This window comes from Prionailurus bengalensis, chromosome E4 (genome assembly GCF_016509475.1).
Source record: "Prionailurus bengalensis isolate Pbe53 chromosome E4, Fcat_Pben_1.1_paternal_pri, whole genome shotgun sequence".
NCBI lineage: Eukaryota > Metazoa > Chordata > Mammalia > Carnivora > Felidae > Prionailurus > Prionailurus bengalensis.
Window position 1 is genome coordinate 62,951,584 of NC_057360.1, and position 23,776 is coordinate 62,975,359.

Genomic DNA, 23,776 nt, shown 5'->3' on the forward strand with positions numbered 1-23,776 from the left:
AAAAAACAAAACAAAACAAAACAAAACCCTATTTAAACATTAATAAAGACAATCATTATATGTCTGTCAACTATCATCACTTACATGAGCTGAAGCTCCTTAGTTTATGACTGACTATTGCAACTTATTCCTTAGCGTGAGAGGCAAGGTGTTTGTACTTCCCCAGACGCGTACTGACACCTTTCACATCTTTGAAGGGGTCTGGTTCTGTTCAATATTTTCAGGATGACAGTTGTCCCGGAAGGCACTGTGCCTTTCCTTGAAATCTTTACAGTAGGTTCACAAAAGGGAGACTAAATTTTTTAAATGTTTATTTTTGAGAGGGGGGATGAGCGGGGGGGAGCAGAGAGAGAGGACAAAGGATCCAGAGTGTTGGTGGAGGGGGGAACAGAGGATCCAAAACCGGCTCTGCGCTGCCACCAGCGAGCCCTGAGGGGCGCCATGCGGGGCTCGAACTCACGGTGAGATCATGGCCTGAGCTGAAGTCCCCCGCTCAACCGACTGGGCCACCCAGGCGCCCCCCAAAGAGACACTAATTATGGGACACTGTAACATAATCGTACGCTGTTGAAAGTGGACGCCCTCTTGGGGATCACGTAGCGACAGACTCTGACACCTGTCCCAAAGCAGGAAGCTAGCTAAGAGCTGTTTCCTTGGACAATCATCGGCTTCTCGGGCAGCCGCTTCCCCCACGGGGACCCGCAGAGCGTCCGCGATTGACAGTCGCGGTCTTCGTATTCGATAGTCGCACAAACCAGGACCCACTCCGGCAGGGAGTTCAACGGCCATCCTCTGGGTGGAGGTATTGCCAGGGTGTGACGCGGCGGCGGGCAGGCAGGCTACCAGTGGCGCTAAGTTCAAAGCTGCCGGAGCTCGCGCTGCGAGCCGAGTCCGGGAAGAGAGACGCCGAGAGCAAGGCTCCTTCTCCCCGGGGGGCGATAAAAGGAGCGCGCGGAGGACAGGGGCTCGGGCTCGCAGCGAGCGCCCGCTGCCTGCCTACCTCCCGCTCGAGGGGGGGGCGGGGGGGCGCGCGGCCGCGGGCCGGAACCGCACGGGGGACCCCAGACTTCACCGGGGCGGGGGTGCGGGGAGCGTGATGGGGGGGGGCGCGCGCGCGCGCGGCGGCCACGGGGGCGCCGAGCGGGGCCGGGAGGGGCGGGCCGCGCGCACAATGGAGGCCCCGCCCCCGCCCTCTCCCCCTCCCTCCCTCCGCGCCGCCCCGCCCCCCGGCGCCCCGCCTGCCACCTGAGCCCCCGGGCGGACGCCGCGCTCGCTCCCGGCGCCGCCGCTCCCCGCCCCCCGCCCCCTCTCCCCCCCCCCCCCCGCCCCGCGCCGCCCCGCGCCCCCGCCCCGCGCCCCGCTCTCGGCCGGGGCCGCACAGTCGCGGCCGCTCGCGCCGGGGAGGACATGCGCCGGGGCTCGGGGGCGCACCCTCCCGCCGCGCTCAGCCGCGCCCAGCGTCAGCAGGCGCTCTGAGCGGCCACTCCCGGGCCGCGGCCGCGCCGCCCTCCGCCTCAGTGCCAGCCCGCAGCCCGAGCCCGCCGCTCTCCCCCGGGCGCAGCCCCTCTGCCCGCGTCCCTCATGGCCAAGCCCCTGCTGCTGGTCGTCTGCGGCGCTCTGGTGGTGGCCCGGGCCCAGTGGGGGGCCACCGTGACCCCCGCCGGCACGAGCGAGCCGCCGGACGCGCCGACGGTGGCGCCCACGGAGGACGAGACCCTGCAGAACGAGGCGGACAACCAGGAGAACGTTTTGTCGCAGGTAGGCGGCGGGCCCTGGCCACCCCCGGGCCGGGGCGCTGGGTGGAGGGGGGACCGGAGGTGGCCGTCGTCGCTGGCGTGCGGCCGGCCGCTGCGCCCCGTTCCCGGAGGGAGGGGCGTGCGCGGTGCCCTCCTCGCTGCGTTTCTCCGGGGACGGACGGGTACTTCAAGGTTACCGAATCGGGAGAAAGGAGAGAAGGAAGGGAAGACTCCGCGCAGCTCCCTGGAAAGAGGGACGTAAACGGACAGTAATAATCCAGACCTAGTTTCTAGCTCAAGGGTTGCGAAAGTGTGGTCGTGTCTTGCCTGTGTGGCTGTTCGTGGGAATTGGAATGTGACAACAGGCGGGCACGTTGGCCTGGGGCGGGCGGACGGCTGCCCCAGGGGGAGACACTTGACGGGCCGGAGTGAGACACCCACCAGGGAGAAGCGGGGTCGAGACCCAGCAGCAGCTGCAGGTGTGACGCGTGGCAGGTGGCCCCGTGCAGAGGGGCGGCGTGTGTTGGTGAAGGCAGGGTGGAAATGCAGACCCATTCACCTCTGGCGCGTGGTCAGTGGGGGGTGAGTGACAGCTGATAGGGACCGGCTTGGTCAAGTGCCCCTTTACAAAGTACTTGGCTCGCTTTATCTGACTCGATGGTCACACATACCCTGGTTCCCCGGCTGTAGCTCCAGGTGGGTAGAGCCAGGTCTTCTGACAATCTGCAGCCCAGGTGACTGGAAGGGACAGTTCTCTGGAGTGTTCCGTTCAGCATGATGACGTGTGGTGGGAGTTGCCGTCATCCTCAAGATGAGGGATGGCTGCATCTGGAGAAGCCTTTGCTCTGGGTCCTGTCTCCTTCCGGGGGGAAGAACAATCAGTTCCCCTTCCTCGGGAAGTTAGGCTGCTATCTATCCCTAGAGCTACCCATACCTCTCATTGTCCCCTAAACCGAAAGGACATGAAAACCCTTCATGTTGGGGCTCTGGAGGACCATCCACAAGTGTTCTTGAAACCGGAGTCTGAAAGGAAGGAATCCACCCGGGGCCTCGGCACGGGCTCCGGCAGGAATCTAGGCAGAGTCTCAGAGAGCAGACAGCCACGATTTACTGTCAGCCCCTGAGGACCGGCCGCTTCAGTCACCCTGCACTGCTACCCCTTAGCCCGCTGCGCCATTCTGTATTTGACAACAGCTCTAAAGCAAATATTAGTGTTAGAAGAAACCCAGCCTTTGCAAGAAAAACATTACAAGCCTTCTCCCTCCCCCCCCCCCCCCCCAGACAGCATCCCAGGAACATTTCCACTCCAGCTAGGTCTCTGCCTGCCTGCCGAGGTCATTAGGCAAGTGAAGGGAACCCTTCCCGGTGCCTAGAAAGGCTTTGGGGGCCCCTGTGGCTTTGGGGATGCGGGATCTGTGCAGAGGAGGAAGGAGGCTTCCCCCCCACCCCCACCCCGAGCAAGTGCCCAGAATGGTGGCTCCAGAAAGCCTGCTGCTGCTGCTGTGTGATTTCCAGCCTGGGGAGGCTGGCAGGGGCCAGGGCTCAGAAGGAAATGTTTAGCATCGTAGAAGCAGCAACCACTGCCAGTTTGCTCTCCTGGCTTTGGCCTAGGGTTTGGGTTCAGAAGCTGTTCAAGGAGCCAAATGAATCCCTAGGCTGCGTAAACCTTACTCAGCCTCTCTTTTTCCAAACTGAAGCCGTCTTTCGAGGGCCAGATCAAATACCACTTCCTCCAGGAAGTCTCCTCTGATGCTTGGCCGGAGCCCCTCTCGCCAGGTTGAGCGCCCCCTCCCCGCCGACTGCCCTGCATCATCACGTCAGGGCACTTGCCACCCTTTACCTGGCATGGCTGTGATCTGTGTGCCTCCTGCACGGAGAGCTCCCGTGGGTGGGCTCTCTGGCCCGTCTGTTTACCTGGCACAGCCCCGAATGGGCATTCAGTATGTGGTCACTGAGTGAACAAGGATCAAAGCAAGTAGCCTTCAGATTGGAATATCAGCTTTCCAATCCTCCCTTTAGCCCCTTCTCCTTTTTCTTTTTTAATCTAAATCTGGATGTCCGCTAAGGCAAGGGCCGTTGGAAGAACGATGGGGCTCATTTGTTTTTTTCCTTGAAATGATGAAAGGCTAAGGCCCCCTGAGAAGCACATAGCTTTCCAAGACAAATGAAGAGAGCTGAACTCCTCGTGCCTTCAAGGAAATTTCAGAGTCAGCAAACTGTGTTCTGATGACCTCTTCTCTCCACAGTTCAGAGTTGTCTGAGGTCTTGGGCTAGTGCAGGACATTCAACAGGGTGAGTGGAGAGCCTTCCTAGGTGCTGGGCTGATAGGCGCCTGTATTTGCACACCCAGCCCTTTCTTGCTTTATCTCTGTTGTCTAGTTGCTGGGAGACTATGACAAGGTCAAGGCTGTGTCTGAGGGCTCAGACTGTCAGTGCAAGTGCGTGGTGAGACCCCTGGGCCGAGACGCCTGTCAGAGGGTCAACGAGGGGACCTCCAGGAAGGAAGACTTCTACACCGTGGAAACCATCACCTCGGGCTCGTCCTGCAAATGTGCCTGTGTCGCACCCCCGTCGGCCCTCAATCCCTGTGAGGGAGACTTTCGGCTCCAGAAGCTGCGGGCGGCAGACAGCCGGGACTTGAAGGTAAGGACCTGGTGTGGGGGCGAGGCCAGGGGTGGGAGGACGCCTTCGGGACCCAGGCCTCTGGCAGAAGCTGTTGCAGGGATTGTAAGGCCTTTGAGTAAATGGGACGTGTCTTAGCCTGCAAAGGTCAGGCCCTGGCATCTGGAGTACTGTGTGTGTCCGAGGCTGGTCATGTGACAAAGCGGTTGTTCGCAATCCGACGTCTAAAGGGGATGCCGACAGCAAAGTGTGCCTGCCTCTCCCTATGGAGCCAGGGAGGCTGGGCCTGGGAGGCACTGCCAGGCCCGGGGGCCAGAAGAACTCAGTGTTCTTCTCCCGGAGAGCTGTTGCCACGATTTACTGTCAGCCCAGCACGCACCCTAAAGAGGCGAGAGACGAGGAGGGGCGAGCCCGTCAGTCCTCAGCCCGCGGGCCCGGGGTGACCCAGGGTAGGAGGGGCCTGGGGCCGGCTGTAGGTCGGCATCAGACTGTGATCCTGGTCTGGGTGGGGGGAGGGGGGGAAGCTCAGGCCTGCCTGAGGCTGCTGCAGGGGTGGGCTGAGGGCTTTGTCCGATCTCTGCCCTCCCCGCTTCATTGCAGTGGGGGGCGGCAGGGGGGAGCGGTGGCCTGGGCCTGGTTTTGCAGTCACACAGACTTGGGTTCAGATTGTTGCTCCGCTATTCTTTGCCGTGTAATCCTACTCAAGGTGCCTAACTGCCTTGCCCGACCTTGGTCTCCTTGAGTAGCAAGTGGGGATAACAACGTCTGCTTTGGGGGGTTGCTTTGGGAACCGATGGATGACCCTATGGAGTACTCGGCACGGTGCCTGATACGCAGTCAGGGTCAGTAGACACGCGTCCTGTTCGTGAATGACCAACGTGAAGAGCTGCCTCTGTGCCCGTGCCTGGTACGCGCTCGGTAGCTGGCGGTCATGGATGCCCTTCTCGCAGAGCGGGGGTTAGCAGGACAGTGCTTTAACATCCTGCCCCGGGATCCAGTGTGCCTCAGAGCCGCAGCCCCACCATCAAGCCGCTCTCTGAACCACCCAGTTACAGGATTGGACTCCTGGGGGCTTCTGGAACAGCAGCAGGCAAAATTTTCTATTGGGAGCCACTCAGAAAATCATCCCAGTGCGTGCCAACAAGATGCCTTTTTGCGGCTCTCACCCCCAGTTCAGCTACTTTCCTCTGGTGGGGAGGAAGGAGGGCTTCTGAACACAAGTGTCTCGTGACATGGAATTCCTCATCTACCAGCAAGGCTGGGAGACGGGTGGGGAACAGAAATCGCAGAAGGGTGTCCAGCAGATTCTTCCAGGGACTGGTCCTCGGCAGGGAGGCCCGGTTCAAGCATCTCTCACCTGCCCCTTTGCCTGCGCTCTGGGTGACCTGGATGTCACCAGATATTCGGCCACCGTCCTCCCAGAGTACTGGCGGGAAGGACAGCATTAAAAGCACTGAGAAGGCTCGCGCCCTACGATGGCATGCTATCGCAGAGATGGGTCATGGGGCCTCTTTTACCCCGTGGTTAGTTTAGTTTTAGTGCTGAGGGAAAACTGTTGGTATCTCCCAGGGTAGACAACGAGGTTGGGTATTTCAGGAGCACATCCTCAAGGCATCGAAGTTTATGAGCCACTTTGTTGAGTATTTATAGATCACCTCTTGTGGGCCAGGTGCTGTGCTAGGGATCTTGGGGAAACAAAGATGGGGCACCACTTTCAAGGAGCTCAGCGTCTAAGAGGAAAGACAAGCAGGCATACACCTAACAGAAGAAAAGGGGTCTGAGCGATTGGGTGAAGATGTGTAGACTTGTTTCACTTGTTCTTCTAGGATTCTTTTTTTTTTTTTTAATTTTTTTAAATTTTATTTTTGAGACAGAGTGAAACAGAGCATGAGCAGGGGAGGGGCAGAGAGAGAGGGAGACACAGAATCCGAAGCAGGCTCCAGGGTCTGAGCTGTCAGCACAGAGCCCGACGCGGGGCTCGAACTCACAAACCACTAGATCATGACCTGATCTGAAGTCAGACGCTTAACCGACTGAGCCACCCAGGCACCCCTGGATTCTTCCATTTTCTTATCTGAGTATTCCAGGGGGCACAATACTTCCCACCTACAAAACGCCAGTTTCCAAGAGCCCCCCTCTCCGTTCCTGGCCAGTGGCCTCTCTGTTGAGCCTCCAGCTTGGGGGTCTGACAGGAGAAGTCTCGTCTTGGGTGTCACACCCCAGCCCTCGACTAACCTGCTACTCACGTTCCATAGCTTTCCACCATCATAGACATGCTGGAAGGAGCCTTCTATGGTCTGGATCTCCTGAAGCTGCATTCTGTCACTACCAAACTGGTTGGACGGATGGATAAACTGGAGGAGGTAAGGAAGATTCTGGGTTTCCGTATCTTTCTCTCCATCAGGCCCGAAAGCATATCCAACTTCCCACAACATTTTTTCAGAAAGCATGTATCCTGACTAGACTTCACCTATCCTGTGCTTTGGGAAGAAAACATATACATAAAACACCCATTCAAACTCATGCCAAATCGTGGGTGACAAAGAATTGATGAAATATAAATGTAAATACTTTCTTTTTTCACACACAAGAACCATATAATCAATGTATTTCTTTTTTTTTAAGTTTATTTATTTTGAGAGAGAGAGCGTGTGTGTGCATATGTGTGCTCAAGACGGGGAGGGGCAGAGAGAGAGGGACAGAGAGAGAAAGAATCCCAAGTAGGCCCATGCTGTGAGTGCAGAGTCCCACACAGGGCTCGAACTCATGAACCATGAGATCATGACCTGAGCGCACATCAAGAGCCAGATGCTTAACCCATGGAGCCATCCAGGTGTCTCCATCGTATTTCTGTTTTCACCTTGACTTGCAGGGAACTCAGAGCTAAATGAAACATAAAAGTACAGTAAGCCTCTCACTTCCGGTTTTAAGATGGCGGCATCTCCCTTCTGGGTGTATGGCTGTTCGTTTCTTCTTCTGGTTTGGCTTTGTCATTTTAGCCGTTCTGCTTTCTGTCTCTGTACGTGCACGTGCATTTGTGTGGTAACGCATCTCCGGTTCACGTGAGAGGAAAAAGACGTGAAAACGGTTACTGACGCATAATATTCCCCGCTGGAAAACATTCAGGCTCTTCACCCCCTGGGAGAACGGACTGATAGTGTCATTTCCACAGACAGGCATCACATGGTTATGACCGGGCTCCAGGGAGATGTGTGGCTGGCACCATGGTTTCCAGGGGGTGGTGTGGGGGTCGGGGTGCGAGAGAGAAATCCTCACACACCACAGTAACCTGGATACCATTCCATTGCTGTAATGCTCTGACACATAGATAAGCCATTTAATCACCAGAAAAGGGACATTCCCCACTCACCCTTCTTGGTCGGGAGCTTACATAGGTGTCATTGACTGGCGTCCACGTCTTGAACTGATACCTGAAACGGTGACTCAAAAAATTAGGTCTGTTCAATCTTTAGAATGTTACTATAAATGGCAAGTTTAATAACGGAATGATTAATAGACCAATATTCCTCATGAAAAAGTGGGCTTTGGGGGGTGGGCTCTCATGGAGGAGCTGGGGTCCCATGATGGCTGAAGAGCAGCCGCAGGATGTGAGAAAGGTAAGACTCTCCAGTTTGGCAGCAAGAGCGCTCGCTGGGCCGGGAGTCAGGACGGAGCGGACGCCTCTCTGTTGGCTGCTCCCCAGCGGCTGTGTCTCACCTTCCCCATCTGTAAAGTGGGAGAGGTGCCCTACATACCTTGCATGGTTGCTCAGGGGATAAAAAAGTGAGCTAATCATCTTGGAAACACTTTGAAATGGTTAAACAAAACAAGGCGCTCGGGGTATGGCCAGGGAGTGAGTGGGGGCAGCATCTCTCTGCTGCTCTGTCCGAGTTGCTGGGATGCGGGTGATGAAACGTTGCCCTTGCGAAGGTTGGTTCCAGCCCCTTCCTTACACCCCAGTGTTCCCGGAAAGCGAACGCCGCTTCCTTGTCCGCCCGTCTTTAGGCTTGACTCTCCCTGTGCCGTGATGAGCGTTTTCTGACCATGGCCACCAGCCCTGGGAGGCTTGGTGGGTCCCCAGCCTTTCAGTTACCAGGTCTGCTGAGAAGCGTCGGGGCCCTGGAGCCTGAGCTTCACAGACAGTTCGAGGCGGCCAACGGGACCACATCAGCCCACTCTTGCTGAGGGCACGTCCCAAGAGGAGCTGGCCTCATCTTCACTCTCTTCTGTCCCCAGCATTGGCGGCTGGCGTGCAGAGACTGGGAATGGTCAACGCCACCCTTCTATCGAAGGGCTTCATGCGGGCTTGGGATTCTTTCTCCTGATTCTTTCAAATGGGCTCAAAAGAAGTTAAACCAGGACCCAAGTCGTCCTTGGAAATTGGAAAGTGCTTTAACCCTTGGCATCCAGCACCATCCAAACGTGCAATGCCCTTTCTGAAAGAGGGCTGCTTTTTTTTTTTTTTTTTTTTTTTTTTTTAATAGAACAGGGCGGGCAGCCGCTTCCGCTTTCACCTGGTTTTCATTCTGTCTGCCGAACAGCCTGGAGCCTGGGAAAGACAGCTCCGGGGGTGGAGCACAGTGCTGGTGAGGCCAGAGTCAGGCGCTGGGCCTCCGAGCGCGTGGTTCAAGGGCTGTGGTCTCTTTGCAGCCTGTTAGCAGCTGAGCCCTTACTGCCGGCACAGGAGAGGAGTGGGTTTAGTGGGTGAGTTTGGTGCAGTCACACAATAACTGGATTTTTGCCGAAATTGATCCTAGTTCTTCAGCCAGAGTGATCCCTTTTCCTTTTTCTTTTTTCTTTCTTTCTTTCTTTTTTTTTTTTTTTTTTTTAGAGTGATCTCTTTTTATTTTAAATTTTTTTTTTTTTCAACGTTTATTTATTTTTGGGACAGAGAGAGACAGAGCATGAACGGGGGAGGGGCAGAGAGAGAGGGAGACACAGGATCAGAAACAGGCTCCAGGCTCCGAGCCATCAGCCCAGAGCCCGACGCAGGGCTCGAACTCGCGGACCGCGAGATCGTGACCTGAGCTGAAGTCGGACGCTTAACCGACGGCGCCACCCAGGCGCCCCGAGAGTGATCTCTTTTTTAAAACCATGGTATGTTTAGTAGCAAAAACTGGCCCTTCGTATTAATAATAATAATCCCCTATATTTCTATAGCAATTATGGTTTTTAAACCACCCCGTATACATTCCGTACATTTGTCCCTGTGAGCTGGGCAGGATGTGAGGCCTGTGGAAAGTGCTAGGGAAACGTAGGCAGGAGCTCAGGCCTTCTGGCTCCTGGGCTGGGGCTCTTTCTAATCAGCCCCGTAAGTTGCTTTGAATCATTGCTATCTGCCCTGGAAGCATCAGTTTTTCCTAACTGGAGCTGAAAACAATAGCTCTTCCAAGGGAACTTCTAGGCAGAACTGTGGCTGTGTCCCAGAATTCCTGTTAAATAGGATTAGCAGGAGTGAGAGGTTCCGCACAGCAGGCAGTCCAGGGCTGCAGGGGGCTGTGGCGTGGCAGTTGTCACAGATGGGTCCGGGCCCCGGGCCCACGGAGCAGAGCACCGTCTCCCGGCGTGACACCCAGCCTCTCGTCTCCCGGCTGGCGCTGGCTGACTGTCTGTCTGCATTCGGTGGAGAGGCACGGTGTTGGGTAAATGGGGAAAACACTCCGTCTGCAGCCGGGCTCTGCGGGAGGAATGGAAGTACAATCCTGCTCCTGGTCTTTGGATGTTCTGGAAGCCCAAGGGGAGTGCTTCGGAGGTCAGACCGGACAAAGGGGGCAGATTGAAGGGGCGTCTTGCCCAGAGTAGGATCAGGGCCTGGCAATGGCTGCGGGCACACGTGTGCATCCCCGCCCCTGGGATGTAGGAGGACGAAGGAATGGAAACTCCATTTGCAGATGAAAGAGGAAGGAGAGAGAAGGCGAATCTAAACCGTTCGAGTCTCGCCTTTTGGTAAAATCAACTCCGAGAGCTCTGCTTCGTGGAGCGATTTGGGTGAAGCTGTTGTTCTGAATTGTGAAAATAACACACGCATAGAAAAGTACGTACACGGTGAGGGTACAGCTTAAATTATTACAGAGCCGGGCATCTGGGGGCTCAGTCGGTTAAGCGTCCGACTCTTGATTTCGGCTCAGGTCGTGATCTCATGGTTTGTGAGTTAGAGCCCTGCACTGTCTGTGCGGAACCTGCTTGGGATCCTCTCTCTCTCTCTCTCTCTCTCTCTCTCTCTCTCTCTCTCTTTCTCTGCTCTTCCCTGCTTGCATTTTCTCTCTGTCTCTCTGTCTCTCTCTGTCAAAATAAATAAACTTAATAAATAAACTTAAAAAAAGATTATAAAGCAAATGCCCATGTAACTACCACCCAGCTCAGGAAAGCTCAGCGCCCCCCACATGGCCTCTCCTCACACCCCCTCCCTGAAGTGAACCTCTGTCCTGACTTTTATGTTAATCATCTTCCTTGCTTGTTTTTTTTTTAAACATTTTCATTACCTAAGGATGCATCCCTAAATACACTAGTTTTGTCTGTTTTTGAACTCTAAATAAAGAGTCCTACAGAGTTGTGTGTGTCCGCGTGTGCACACACGTGTGTGTTAGGCTTCTTTCACTCATTTGTGTGTTTTCTTAAGATTTTATTTTGTTAGTTTTTTTTTAAACATTTATTTTTAAAATATATTTGTTTATTTTCGAGAGAGAGGGAGAATGTGAGCGGGGGAGGGGCAAAGAGAGAGGGGGAGAGAGGATCTGAAGCGGGTTCTATCTACGCCGACAGCAGAGAGCCCTGGACGTGGGGCTCGAACTCACAAACCATGAGATCATGACCTGAGCCAAAGTCGGATGCCCAACCGACTAAGCCAGCCAGGCGCCCCTCAATTTTGTTTTCAATAGTTTTTAAGTAAATTCCACGCCACGCGTGGGGCTCGAACTCATGACCCAGATAGCAAGAGTTACATGCTCTACCCACTGAGCAAGCCAGGCACCCCTTGCTTTTAATAGTTACCTACGCGGTTTTGTGTCCTGTGGTTCATTTATCTATATCGCCGTGTAGTAGTCTGTCGTGTGAATGTTCCACCGTTGGTCACTCTGTCGTACTGATGATGGATATGGGGTGTGTTTTCAGTTTTATAATTCACAGTAGTCCAGGAGTCTCCCTGTACATGCACGTCCCTGTCTGTGTCCCTGGCCCACACGCGCGTGCATTTCTCTGTGGTGTGTAAGTAGGAAGGGAGCTACTGGGACGTTAGTTACGCTCATCTTCATCTGTAGGGCGGGGGGGTTGCCAAGCTGTGTTCCCAAGTGGTAGTTCAAGTTTACGTTCCCTCCAGCGGGGACTGAAAGTGCCACACACGTCCTCGCCAGCACCTGCTGTGGTCAGACTTTCTAGCTTTCGTCAGTTTGGAGAGTGTAGCAGAGCAGGGCCATTTCACTGTATTCCAGAAACCTAACCCCCCACACATCTTTTCTGCTCGCCTGGTGGAGGCCCGAAACCCCACGGGCGTTCCTCGAGAACTGGTCCAGGGAGAAGTAACATCCAAAGTGGTCAGCGGTCCAGGACCTTGGATGTGGCAGAGTAAGGCTGACCCTCTCCTGGCAGTGGCTGGGAAGGGGAAGGAGAACCAGGAGTATGAGTTACATTAGAGTCAGGGGTGGGTGGGCACAGAGAAGAGGTGCCAGCAGAGGTGGGGAATCGGAAGTCTAGAAGGACAATCTGTGGCTTCCAAAGGCAAACCCTGTTCATTGCGTCTAGGCCCGGCAGTGACAGTGATTCCGCTGAGAAGACTTTTACCCTGAGCTCTGAGTGCACCCGGAGACCCGAAACCTCGTAGGCTGCCCAGGCCCGGGGATGGATTCTGAAGGCAGCGGGACAGAGTCATGGGGTCCTATGCCCAGTGCCAAATACTGCTTCCGGGAGCAGATTGATTATCAAAGTGGAGAAAAGGACAGAGGGACAGGTCATTAAAATAATCTCTTCTAGCGTCAGGGTTTTAGTATGATTAAGTCATTCCTACACAACTTGCAGGACTTTGTGAAGAAGTGCCCCACCCCCGCGTGGCAGCAGGACACCTGTCAGTGCTCCCAGGTACTTGGATATGCGTGTGACTGTGGATACGTATGTCCACGTGTACGTGTGGGTGCACGGCCCCTGCTCTTAACACAGCTGCGTGCCTGCAAGCTTCCCGGAGTGTGCTTTCTGTTGTGGAAGCCCTGCACCTTCTGGAGAGGGTGACTCGACTCTTCTTCTCCTCACACACATCTGCCGGGGTTTGTAAAACTTGTCCGTGAGCACAGATGGTCACCGTGGAACCCTGTGTGTTCTCCGAAGCCTTTTCCCCTGATAGCTTTGTGTCCGAGTAAGATTTAAAATCTGTGATGCAAAAAATAAATAATAAAAAATGGGGCGCCTGGGTGGCTCAGTCGGTTGAGCATCTGGCTTTGGCTCAGGTCATGATCTCGTGGTCTGTGGGTTCGAGCCCCTCATTGGGCTCTGTGCTGACAGCTCAGAACCTGGACCCTGCTTCAGATTCTGTGCCTCCCTCTCTCTCTGCTCCTCCCCTGCTCATGCTCTGTCTCTCAAAAGTAAACATTAAAAAAAATTTAAAACTCTGTGATGTAGTTACCAGACTCAGAACTGGCCTGCTCCCCAGAATGTGCCAGCACAGGCTTTGCTGAGGCTTCTTCTTCAAACCAAAGGATTCGGTGGCCTTTGTGTTTCTGGTCTGAAAGGCAAGATCACAGGAGCATTCCTGACTCGAGGGGATGTATCTTTTCATCAACTAATAGGAAAATGTAATTTTCATCTGTGCAGGCCTGGCCGTGAGTTAGGGGAACTGTCTCTTTCCAGGCCTCCCCTCTGTGCCTGCCTTCCATGCCCTTCTAGACACCCCCAGGATTCACTCTTTTTCCTGAGCAAATCTGCTTTTGCAGTTGGTCACGTCCTGCCTCTCCTGCTCTTGGAGAGAAGCGTCCCCCACTCTGTCTGACCACTGTGTTGTCATCTGTGAAAGGGGAAAGGGTTGGAGATAATATTTCTAAGATAAATTTCGGCTTTAATGTTACTTAATTCAGTTACATCTGAATATGGGTTCGAGTGAATATATTCCATCTCCTGGGCTTGTATGTACTTCAAATCGAATTTGTCTCCGTGGAAAGAAAGGTTTTCTTTCGGCTAACCAGACTAAAGGTGTGAGAGCCCGCCCTCCGTCTGCTGGCCTGGGAGCAGCTCGTAGGTGCCAGGACGTGAAGGAGCCCGTGGCTGTTTTAAAGGGGTGAGGTTGCCCCTAAAGCAAATTCACCAGCAGAGGCCTGGGACTTCTTGTTCTTTGCTTGGTTGACTGTCCTTCCGGGCTCTGGACTTTTGAGGGCAACCTGGGCCTGAGCCATCTCTGTTTCCAGGTCTTGGCCCCACAGCTGATGCGGGCTAGACGCGCAGCAGCTGTCTGGGGCTGGGCGGGGGGGGGGGGAGTGATTGAAGGCGACAGCAGGTGGCCCCTGCACCCAGGCGGCCTGCCCAGCTCCGTCATCCGTGCTCCAGGATCGCTCCGGGTCCTGTCAGCTGGAGCACCGGCTGCTTCTAGCTGCTTTCCCCCCCCACCCCAGCTCTTTCACCAGGGGCTGGAGACAGCTGTTGGCTGGGGCGGCTGTCCCAGGCCACCTGGTCCTCGCTGCGTCCTGGACGGCTCAGAGGGGGAAGGGCAGGCGAGTGACCAGGAGCCGTGAGTGGGCCCCCCCCACCCAGGATCCGGTCACCCCCACACCTTCACCCCCCTCAAGGAAGGCCAGTGTCTGGGCCCTCAGGCTTGCCATCTGTATCGGGCCCTGTGTACTCCCAGCCATCGAGCGATGGGGTCAGGTGGCCTCTTGGGATGTGGGGACACGTGCCTGCTGCATGACCTGGGGCCCAGGCTTGGCCCAGCCGCAGTCCAGCTCTGTCTCCTCCTGGAGGTGTCTGGTGCGTCTCTTTAAGACACAGCAGCCTCGGGCCGTCCCCTTCCCTCCTGCCCAGCCCACCGAACCTTAGCTCACTTGCTCTTTCCCACCTGCCTGTCTGCTGCTGGGGTCGCAGGGGTCCCACTCCAGCTTCGCTGGGCACACCAAGTCCTACTCCGTGCCTGGCACCGTGCAGGCAGCCCCTGGTTCATTCTCCATGCCAGGCCTGCTTGGGGGGTGGGGGCAGCGTCATTATTCCCAGAGCGGTCCCATCACCTGCCTTCCGGTGGCGATGGCGGTGTGGGCTGGTCCCCGGAGCCAGCACCTCCCCTCACGGCAGCGCCGTCCAGGGCTCTGGGCAGGGGGAGTGAGACCACAGCGAGCGGCCAGAGCCCTGCGCCATGGTGTCTCTTCCTCAGGTCCCAGCAGGTCCCAGCAGGTCCCAGCACCGCCGGCTCACGCTCTTGCTCAGTCTCCCCCTCGGCCCTGGCCCCTGCCCCCATCCCACCCACCTGCACCAGACCCTCCATGGCTCTGGCTGACCACGTGCCAGCTGTGCCCCCGACTTCGCCTACACCCAGCCCCTCGCCTGGTTCCTTCCTCTGGTATCTGTGCATCTGGCCGTAGTCAGCACGGGATGCTGGTCCCCTTCGCGCCCTGGGCTCGCACCCTCCCGTGCCCGGTGCCCGACCGCGTGTCCCTCCAGCACGAGCCGCCTGCTCTGTGAGCGCCTCTCAGGTCCTTGGCTGTGCTCGGGTCTTTAAGTGCTGCGCCTGGCTGTGCCCAGCCTCTGGTGCCAGCCTTCTGTCCACTGGCTCTTCCGCCCTCCTCCCCACCCTCCTCCTCATAGCACCGGGATCCTTGGCAGCCACCGTGCAGTGTGCCGGCCCCTGCCAGGTAGACCCCCTGCCTGCCTCCTCAGCCACATTGCCAGCGCTGCCCGTGAGCCAAGCAGCAGTCGCCACGGACGTCACGGTTGCAGCTGTCCCGGGGGAAGAGCCCAAGGCATGAGGTCATGGGGTTCACTCTTCTGCCAGGGCTAAGTCTAGAGGGCCCTGTGTGGGCAGCCTCCCCCGTACTTCCTGAGAAGTGCCCCACGGGGAAGCCAGACTCTCAGGGGGCCGTGGGGAGCCCTGCAGGGCCAGCGCCCCCGGGGAGTGGGGAGGTGGCCGGGTCAGCGGGTGGCTGAGGAGGTAGAGCCGCTGTGCCATCCTGGGGGACGCCGCCTGGCTCAGCCTGGCTGGCCGGTGGGGTGATGTCACCGCCAGCCGGGTGTTGATTCAGGAGAGTAAACTCTGTTGTTCCCATGGGCGCTCAAGGCCGTGCCATGTCAACCCTCCCGTGCCGAAACCCAAAATAATGCTTCCTCACTGAAATCAGAAAGGGTACTGGGGACTCATACATCAGTGAGAAGGAAGCCCCTCCAGGGACCTAGAACCCCCGGGGTCTAGAGAGCAGGTGAATCTGGGGGGCCGCCCCTTTGCCTCCCAGTGAGCGCACAGGCCGATGCGGACTCTTGCAGGGCGTTCAGGAATCAGGCGGAATCTTGTTTTGGCCATAAGGCTATGCGGGCCCTGCCATGGGATCCACCCAGAGTGGAGTCCGAGGGCCTCAGCCCCCACCTTAGAGACAGTCATTGACCTCGATGAGGAGTCAGAAGCTACCTCTGTCACCTCGCCCTGCCTTCCACTTGTCACTAGTCGGTGCTTTCTTGTTTATTGCTTTCTTCCCCTCAAGGTGGGAAGGGGTGGTCTTTATCAGAGCAGGATCCTGGGCTTTGTGGCTTCTGCTGGACCCCTTGGTGCCCAGCACTGAGCACATTAATGCATTAATGAAGAAGTAACACTCTGAACCACTGAGCCTGCTGGGCTGTGTTGCCTCAGGATGTGGAGAATTTATGGGGGAGATGCCTGGACGCTGCTCTTAGCAGGTGCTCGTGGATGTACAGAAAGGCGTGAATCCCGGGGCGCCTGGCTGGCTCCGCGGTAGAACATGAGACTCTTAATCTCGGGGTTGTGAGTTCAAGCCCCACATTGGGTGTAGAGATTACTTAAAGATAAAATGTTTAGGGGCGCTTGGGTGTCTCAGTCGGTTAAGTGTCCAACTTAGGCTCAGGTCATGATCTCACAATTCGTGGGTTCGAGCCCTGAGTCACGTTCTGTGCTGACAGCTCAGAGCCTGGAGCCTGCTTCGGATTCTGGCTCTGTCTCTGCCCCTTCCCCGCCCATGCTCTCTGTCTCTGAAAAATAAATAAACATGTAAAAGAAATTTTTAAAAAATGAAATCTTTAAAAACAAAAAAGAAACATGTGAATCCAAATATTTGGCTCCGGTGAAACAGCCCCTTTCATACATTTTGGCCCTGTTTCCAGCAGATGTACCCCAAGCTTCCAACATTTAAGACAGCCCTTCTCAAACTTTGATGTGTATGCACATCGCCTGGGGGTCTTGTTAAAACGCAGATTCTGATTCCGCAGGTGCCTGGGCGGGGCCCCAGACTGCACTCCTAACGGGTTCCTGAGACATGCTTTGTGTAACAAGGACTTAGGGGAATCCACCATTTCTGCATTTCTCTGCATATGCATATTCTCTCATATACCCTGAGACCACACTGCCACATTCACAGGCCCCTCTGATGGGCTCCCCACTGCTCAGAGAACTGGCTGAGCTCCAGGACCCTCCCCCCGGCCGTCTTAGTGGTTCCACAAGTGAACTGCGGAAGCAAGGGCCAGGAGGCCGGGTGCTGGGCTCAGCTCTGCCACTTTTGTGTCTATCATCGTGGGAAAACCACATCGTTCCTCTGGGCCTCAGTTTCCCCATCTGAGAAGGGCTTGAATTCTGGGATCCTGCAGGGGCCTAGAACACCCAGCTGTAACGTCCTATCAAAAATAATCACCATGTCCCATGCACTTCCATATATATTCACTTATTTACTCCTAACAATCCGTAGGGAAAATCCTAGTAGTACTCCATTTTACCCCTGGGGACACTGCAGCTCAGGGACTTTGATTTGTCTAGGATCAAAGAAGTAGGAATAACATTGACATGTAAGCCAGACTGTTCCCTCCAGAATCCATGCTCTTAACCATTGCACTTGACCGCCGGTAAGACTGCTCATTCTGGGTATTCCTTAAAGAAGACTTCTTTCTCAGGGGCTTTCTCTCTCACAGTTAACTGCCATTTAAAGATACGAGCTTAGCCTGAGCCCCACAAAACACATCAAGCCCTCCCAGTGCTCGAAATCTGCCGTGAAATGAAATGTCAGGAGAATGGCATGGCCGGTGGTTCCGGGGCCTAGTAGACTGGTCAGGGGAGCCCCCATGGGAGCCATGGGAGCCACAATGCCGGGGTTACTGCTGGCCTGGATACCTCTACACCCCACTCGGAGCTACGGCGGCTTTCCCCTAGGACTTAGTGTCCTGCCAGGCTGCAGGGCTGTGCCTGTCAACGTCTGTGCTTTTACGGTCCCCAAGACAGAAAGCAAATGCATCTTCTGTTTTACATGGTGGCTTCCTCTACCCACGTCATAAACACGGCCCAAGGAGAACATCACATCTGAAAACTCACGGGGCACCTGTCTGTGCTGACAGCTCAGAGCCCGGAGCCTGCTTCGGATTCTGTGTCTTCCTCTCTCTCTGCCCCTCCCTGGCTCGCACCCTATCTCTCTCTGTCTCTCAAAGATGAATGAACGTTAAAAAAATTAAAAAATAGGGACGCCTGGGTGGTGCAGTCGGTTAAGCGTCCGACTTCAGCCAGGTCACGATCTCGCGGTCCGTGAGTTCGAGCCTCGCGTCGGGCTCTGGGCTGATGGCTCAGAGCCTGGAGCCTGTTTCCGATTCTGTGTCTTCCTCTCTCTCTGCCCCTCCCCTGTTCATGCTCTGTCTCTCTCTGTCCCCAAAATAAATAAACGTGGAAAAAAAATATTTTTTTTAATTAAAAATAAAAACTCAGATGCTCATGCAAACTAGAATGCAGGCCAGAGCAGGACAGTGTTGGGTCTCCGTGCAGTAAACCAACCTCCCTCAGAATAACCAGAGGAGAAGGGCCCCTCTGAGCCTGTCGGTACCCATCCCTGGTTCAAATCCCTTGCTGCGTCACCACCTCTGGGGCCCTGCTTTGTGCCCATTCCCTCTCTGCTCTGACCCCCACGAGCCCCACACTTGCCACCTGCGGAACCCATTGGTGCCCGGCCACCTTCCTCTTGCCACGCGGACCTTCTTCCCAGTTATAGTTGGCGCCTCCCCGGCACCCCCAGACCAAGAGCCCCAGGGTATCGTGAGGCTTTGCTCCTTAGACACACAGGAGGTACTCACCAGTGTTGGTTGGCTTAGATGTACCTTTGGTCCCTTCCGGTGTGAACCAGGACTGGAACACCATTCCTTTGCCAGGTGGAAGTCATTTAGGGAATCTGTTTTTATGGGTAAATAGGAAAGTTTAAAACCAGCCTGTGGGTTTTCTACGTAAATGATGCTTTCAAAGTGCTGGGGGTTAGTTTGTGTTCATTAGAAATGCAGGTTAAGTAGATGTCTTCAGCCACCTCTTCTAAAATTGCTTTAAAAACCCTTCTTCCGTTCATTGAGCTGCTGGTACACATGTATGGGGTATGAGTGGAAGTTTTTGTAGTGTTAATTCTCACCGGATAAGGACGACCGTGTGCAAATGACAGAAAAGGAGCCAGGTGTCCTGGTGACCTAGAGACAAGGCAGTGTCATGACTAGGAAAGCTATGGGAGTTTGGGGTAGCATGTCCAGCAGTGGGACACCCCAGAGCCGTATTGGCCCAGAAATACTGCCTGGGATCTGGCCCTCGGCACAGGGCCGGACCTCTCCAGAGCCCCAGTCACTTCTTGGCTGATTTCTCAGCCCGCTTTTGCGTTTCTAGCTCTGAGCCGAAGATGGCTGCCAGCTGCCTTCTGCTCATCTTTAGAGCACATTAATGGGTCTTCTTTTTCTTTTTTTGACTGTTTTTAACATTTATTTATTTTTGAAGGAGAGAGAGACTGAGCAGGGGAGGGGCAGAGAGAGAGGGAGACACAGAATCCGAAGCAGGCTCCAGGCTCCGAGCTGTCAGCACAGAGCCCCATGCAGGGCTCGATCTCACAAACCGTGAGATCGTGACCTGAGCCCAAGTCAGATGCTTACCCGACTGAGCCACCCAGACGCCTCATCATGGATTTTCTTTTTTACATTTATTCTCCTCTCAGGAAGTTTCCAAAAACCTCACCAAGGAAAATGAGCAAATCAAAGAAGACATGGAAGAAATCCGAACGGAGATGAACAAGCGGGCGAAAGGGAACTGCTCTCAGAGCCTCCTGGACAGCATGCCGGACGTCCGCTCGGCCTTGCAGAGGGACGCGGCGGCCGCCTACACCCACCCCGAGGTACGGCCCCGGCTCCCTGGCCTCCGAGCACAGCCTGCTTTGTGCCCATTCCCTCTCTGCCCTGACCCCCACGAGCCCCACGCTTGCCACCTGCGGAACCCATCAGTGCCCGGCCACCTTTCTCTTGCCACGCGGACTTGGCATGGCTCTCACGCGTGCACGGAGCTTTGCCGGATTTGGTTCTTTCACGGTCACGGTGTCATTTTATCTAGGTAGCAGTTCTGTGGGTGTGATGGGGCAGGGTTGACTCTGCGGCCCAGAGGGGCTCCGTGAGTGAGTGTTGCCGCCGAGGTGTCCCCTGGCAGGGTGTTGGGGGGCAGGCAGGGCGCAGGGCCTTGGACACTCAGAGCGTCTGAGCCGTTGCTGTGCACTGCGACGTGGAGAAGGGCTAGGCATTGCCGCGTAGGAGCCTGTTGCCTGGGCCACTAGGAACTGGGGTAAGAGAGGAAGTCAGCCGATGCTCGGGACGCTTGGAGACTCGTAAAAGAGATGCCAGGCAGGCGGCAGCTGTGGGTTAGGGGAAATCCTGGGCACATGTATTCCGAAGGCAGGACAGTGGGCAGATCAGGACTGTGGAGGCCAGAAACCCTGAAGACCATACGGTGCTTGCGCCCTGCCCAAGAAGGAATTGAAAATAAAACCAGTTCCAGACCAGAAAATAAGTATAAGGAAGGCCAATAATTTTCTGGCTTTGCCCATGATGACTGCTTTGATGATTTTTTGGAAATACCATGTTTCTTAAGCAATTATTTTTATTCTCATTTTTAGTTGTCCCCAAGGCACTAGCTGCTGAGCATGTGTTTAGTCAGCTTAGTGGGTCATCCTTGAACAAGTCTGAACTTAGAAATTTTCTTTTAACATTTATTTTTGAGAGGGAGAGAGACCGAGCATGGGTGGGGGAGGGGCAGAGAGAGAGGGAGACACAGAATCCCAAGCAGGCTCCAGGCTCCAGCTGTCAGCATAGAGCCCGACGCGGGGCTCGAACTCACGAACCGTGAGATCATGACCTGAGCCGAAGTCGGACACTCAACAGGCGCCCCAGATCTGAGCTTCTAAACCAAAAAGCTGAGGACATTTGGGCTGGAAGGGAACTTGGAGGTACCCTTTCCCCGCACCTGGGACCCAGCCACTCCTGTCTCAGCCCATCTGGCAACTTGAGCTGGCCCAGTGCCCAGCGGAGTCCGGCATTCCCTGCCCTCTCTGGCTTCCAGTTTCCCAGTCGGCTGAGCCTGAGAACCCGTCTGTTGTCTTGATGATACATTATGTGGTATGTTCGGCAACCCGGCTCATATTTCCTGAGGGCAAACAGTAAACCAAATCAAATGCACCAAACCCGTTTTGTCCTTGCTCAGCAAAGCCCTTTCCCCTCCTGAAATCCCCGTTCAGCACGCTGCTGAGGTGAGCACAATCCTCCCGTGCCAGGGGGTAGAGCCTGGGCCAGGGAGGGGTGGGGAGGGGGAAGGCCAAGGCTAGGATCTTCCTGCCCCCCCCGCTTCATCTTTCTGTCTCTGTAGCGAACCCCATGACTCAAAAGGGGGCAAATGGGGTGCTGGGTTCGGTGGTTATTTTCAGGGTTCTCGTCGATGATGTTGGGGTTTCTCGGCGTGGTGAATGGCCATTTGTTGGAGGCCTCTCTCCAACAAGGTCGTTGCCTGGAGGGCTGGCAAGGGGCTCTGGGGGCCGGGTTGGGAGTGGGGACACAGGGACGCCAGGAGTTGAAGTCATACAACAGACTCTTGGATTAACAGAGAGAGGAAATCAGAGCTTGGTGGGGGCAGCGGCCGCCCAGCACAGCCTGTCGCCAGCGGATCCAGGGAAATTATATGTTCTCTGGCAGAGGCCGCCATGGTCTTACTCCATCTGCTTGGCTGGGAGAAGGAACTGCAGTTCCCGCCTGTCCCGGGGAGCCTGGAATTAAAGACAGTTCCTGGGGTTTACCATGAAGAAATGACAACCTGCTTTTGCAATGCGGAGGGAGGCCAGGGTCCAGCAATTAGCCGGCCCACAGCGTCTGAGTCAGGCGCTTGGGGGCCTCTTCTCAGCTTCCCAGCCTCCTTTCCCAGTGGGAAATGAGGGATCCCCAAGTCTGCTGGGCAGTAGCCAGACCATGGCCTTGTGGGCTTGGGGGTGTAGACGAGTTTTTGGATGGCAGACAAGTCCGTCCCGTGGTCACCGGTGTGGGCAGTGTGGCTGAATGTAAGGAAGCGTGCAGGCTCTAAAGACAGCAGCCCTGGGCCTAATTCGGAAGTGCCCCTCTCGGCCACTTCACTGATTGACCTTCAGCCGAATTTCTAAATGACCCCGAGCCCCTCTTTGCTTATTTGTAAAGTGCTCTCTGCCTTGCCTCATTGTCGTAAGGGTTAAAAAATGCCATAAAGGGACACGTCTGGTCAGAATGGGAGCCCACTGAAATTCTTCCCCACAGGCCACGTATCCCTGCATCTCTAGTCCAGCTCAGCTCACCAGCAGGAAGTGGGAATTGAGGAGGGGGCAGGTGGCAGGAGTGGGGGCTCCCCTGGGCACACGCCCGCCCCTTTCTAGAGCGCCGTCTGGTCCCAGCCAGGGGAGGCTGGCAGAGAGGTGCCCCTGCTTTTTTTATAAAATTTTTTTTTTCAACGTTTATTTATTTTTGGGACAGAGAGAGACAGAGCATGAACGGGGGAGGGGCAGAGAGAGAGGGAGACACAGAATCGGAAACAGGCTCCAGGCTCTGAGCCATCAGCCCAGAGCCCGACGCGGGACTCGAACTCCCGGACCGCGAGATCGTGACCTGGCTGAAGTCGGACGCTTAACCGACTGCGCCACCCAGGCGCCCCGAGGTGCCCCTGCTTCGGAGAAGTCGGTCCCCACGGGACGCCAGGGAGCATGGAGCTGCCATGTCTGCTCTGTCACCTGGTTCAGCTCTTTTGTCACGGGAAAACCCAGTACAGCCTTGGGGGTGTGGTTGGGAAGGACTCCAGGTTTCCTCCAGGCCAGATTTTTAAGGTCAAAACAAGAGCCTTATTTGCTTCTTTCTGTGCAAAGTGAGAAAGTTGGCCATTCGGGCTGGCTTTCCTCCAGCTCATATTCTGTGACCCTGAAGGCCCTGCCCTGCCTCTCAGGACCCTGGGCCTCCGGGGACAGAGGTGTTGTTTCTCAGTGGGCTCTGCTTCTCTGGGGGGATGTCACTGGGGTCTCAGGTAACGGGATTTAGGGGCGCTTGCCCACCTCGTCGTGGTGAGGAGGGGGCTTCCATGGCTCGGGGGCGACAGGAAGGCTCCTCTTCACTATGGAGCCCCCGGAGCCCTCCTCCTGAGAGCAGGACAGGGCCACACCCCTCAGGAACTGGACCCACCTATGGGCGGCCCTGGCTTTGAACTCAGCTCCCAGGAACCTGTGCCCAAAGTCTGTTGTTCTCAGTGGGGGGTGATCGGGATCCTGGGTTGGGGGTGGCTACGTGACCAGATGGACCGAGGCAGGACCCAGAGGGCGTGCCACGCCGTGGACACAAGAGGCCATTCCCTGGGCAGCAGCTCCACGGAGGACAGGGCGCTTCTTCCGCTGGACCAGAACCAGCACGGCAGCGTCCTCAGGGTGCTGTCAGGACGCCCAGGTCGGGGCGCCCGGCTGGCTCCGTCGGAGGGGCGTGCGACTCTTGATCTCGGGGCCATGAGGTCAAGCCCAATGTTGGGTGAGGAGATTACTTAAATAAACGGAACTTAAAAAAAAAAAAAAAAAAAAGAGGCCTGGGTCATGGGCTGCCTACTTTAAAGCATCATTTGACAGAATCCCAGTGCCGGTCACAAATGTAGACTGTTCCTCGGGATTTGTTCTGATTAAAAACTCCAGAGCAACGGGGGGTGCCTGGGTGGTTCAGTCAGTAGAGTAAGCGACTCTTGATCTCGGGGCCATGAGTTTGAGCCCCGTGTTGGGCACAGAGATGACTTCAGGGAAATTCAGTGTAAATATTAAGGAGCGCCCAGCCGGGGGCATCAAAAATGAGCGAGAGGTGATTGCTGTCCTTTTATTCCATATGGTCCGCAGAGGCAAATTCTTAAATAAGCCCACGGAAGGCAGGCTGGGAGAGGTGCTGCGGCACAAGGGATAGACTTGTGTCCCTTAGGAGCTGCGTTCAGCATCGTG

At 55.7% G+C, this 23,776-nt stretch overlaps 1 protein-coding gene across 4 annotated transcripts in view; it reads left to right on the forward strand.

Annotated features, from left to right (window-relative positions):
• Positions 1–1,323: 1,323 nt before the first annotated feature.
• Positions 1,324–23,776, forward strand: part of OLFML2B (olfactomedin like 2B) — a 37,059-nt gene continuing 14,606 nt past the window's right edge. Inside the window, exons 1-4 of one of the 4 annotated variants that reach the window (XM_043567578.1) lie at positions 1,324–1,758; positions 4,116–4,379; positions 6,614–6,721; positions 19,478–19,654. In XM_043567578.1, coding sequence (XP_043423513.1) covers positions 1,582–1,758; positions 4,116–4,379; positions 6,614–6,721; positions 19,478–19,654 — 726 coding nt within the window. In that variant the 5' untranslated portion in view covers positions 1,324–1,581. The remainder of the gene's footprint in view (positions 1,759–4,115; positions 4,380–6,613; positions 6,722–19,477; positions 19,655–23,776) is intronic. The other 3 variants (XM_043567579.1, XM_043567580.1, XM_043567581.1) reach the window with 3 other exon arrangements.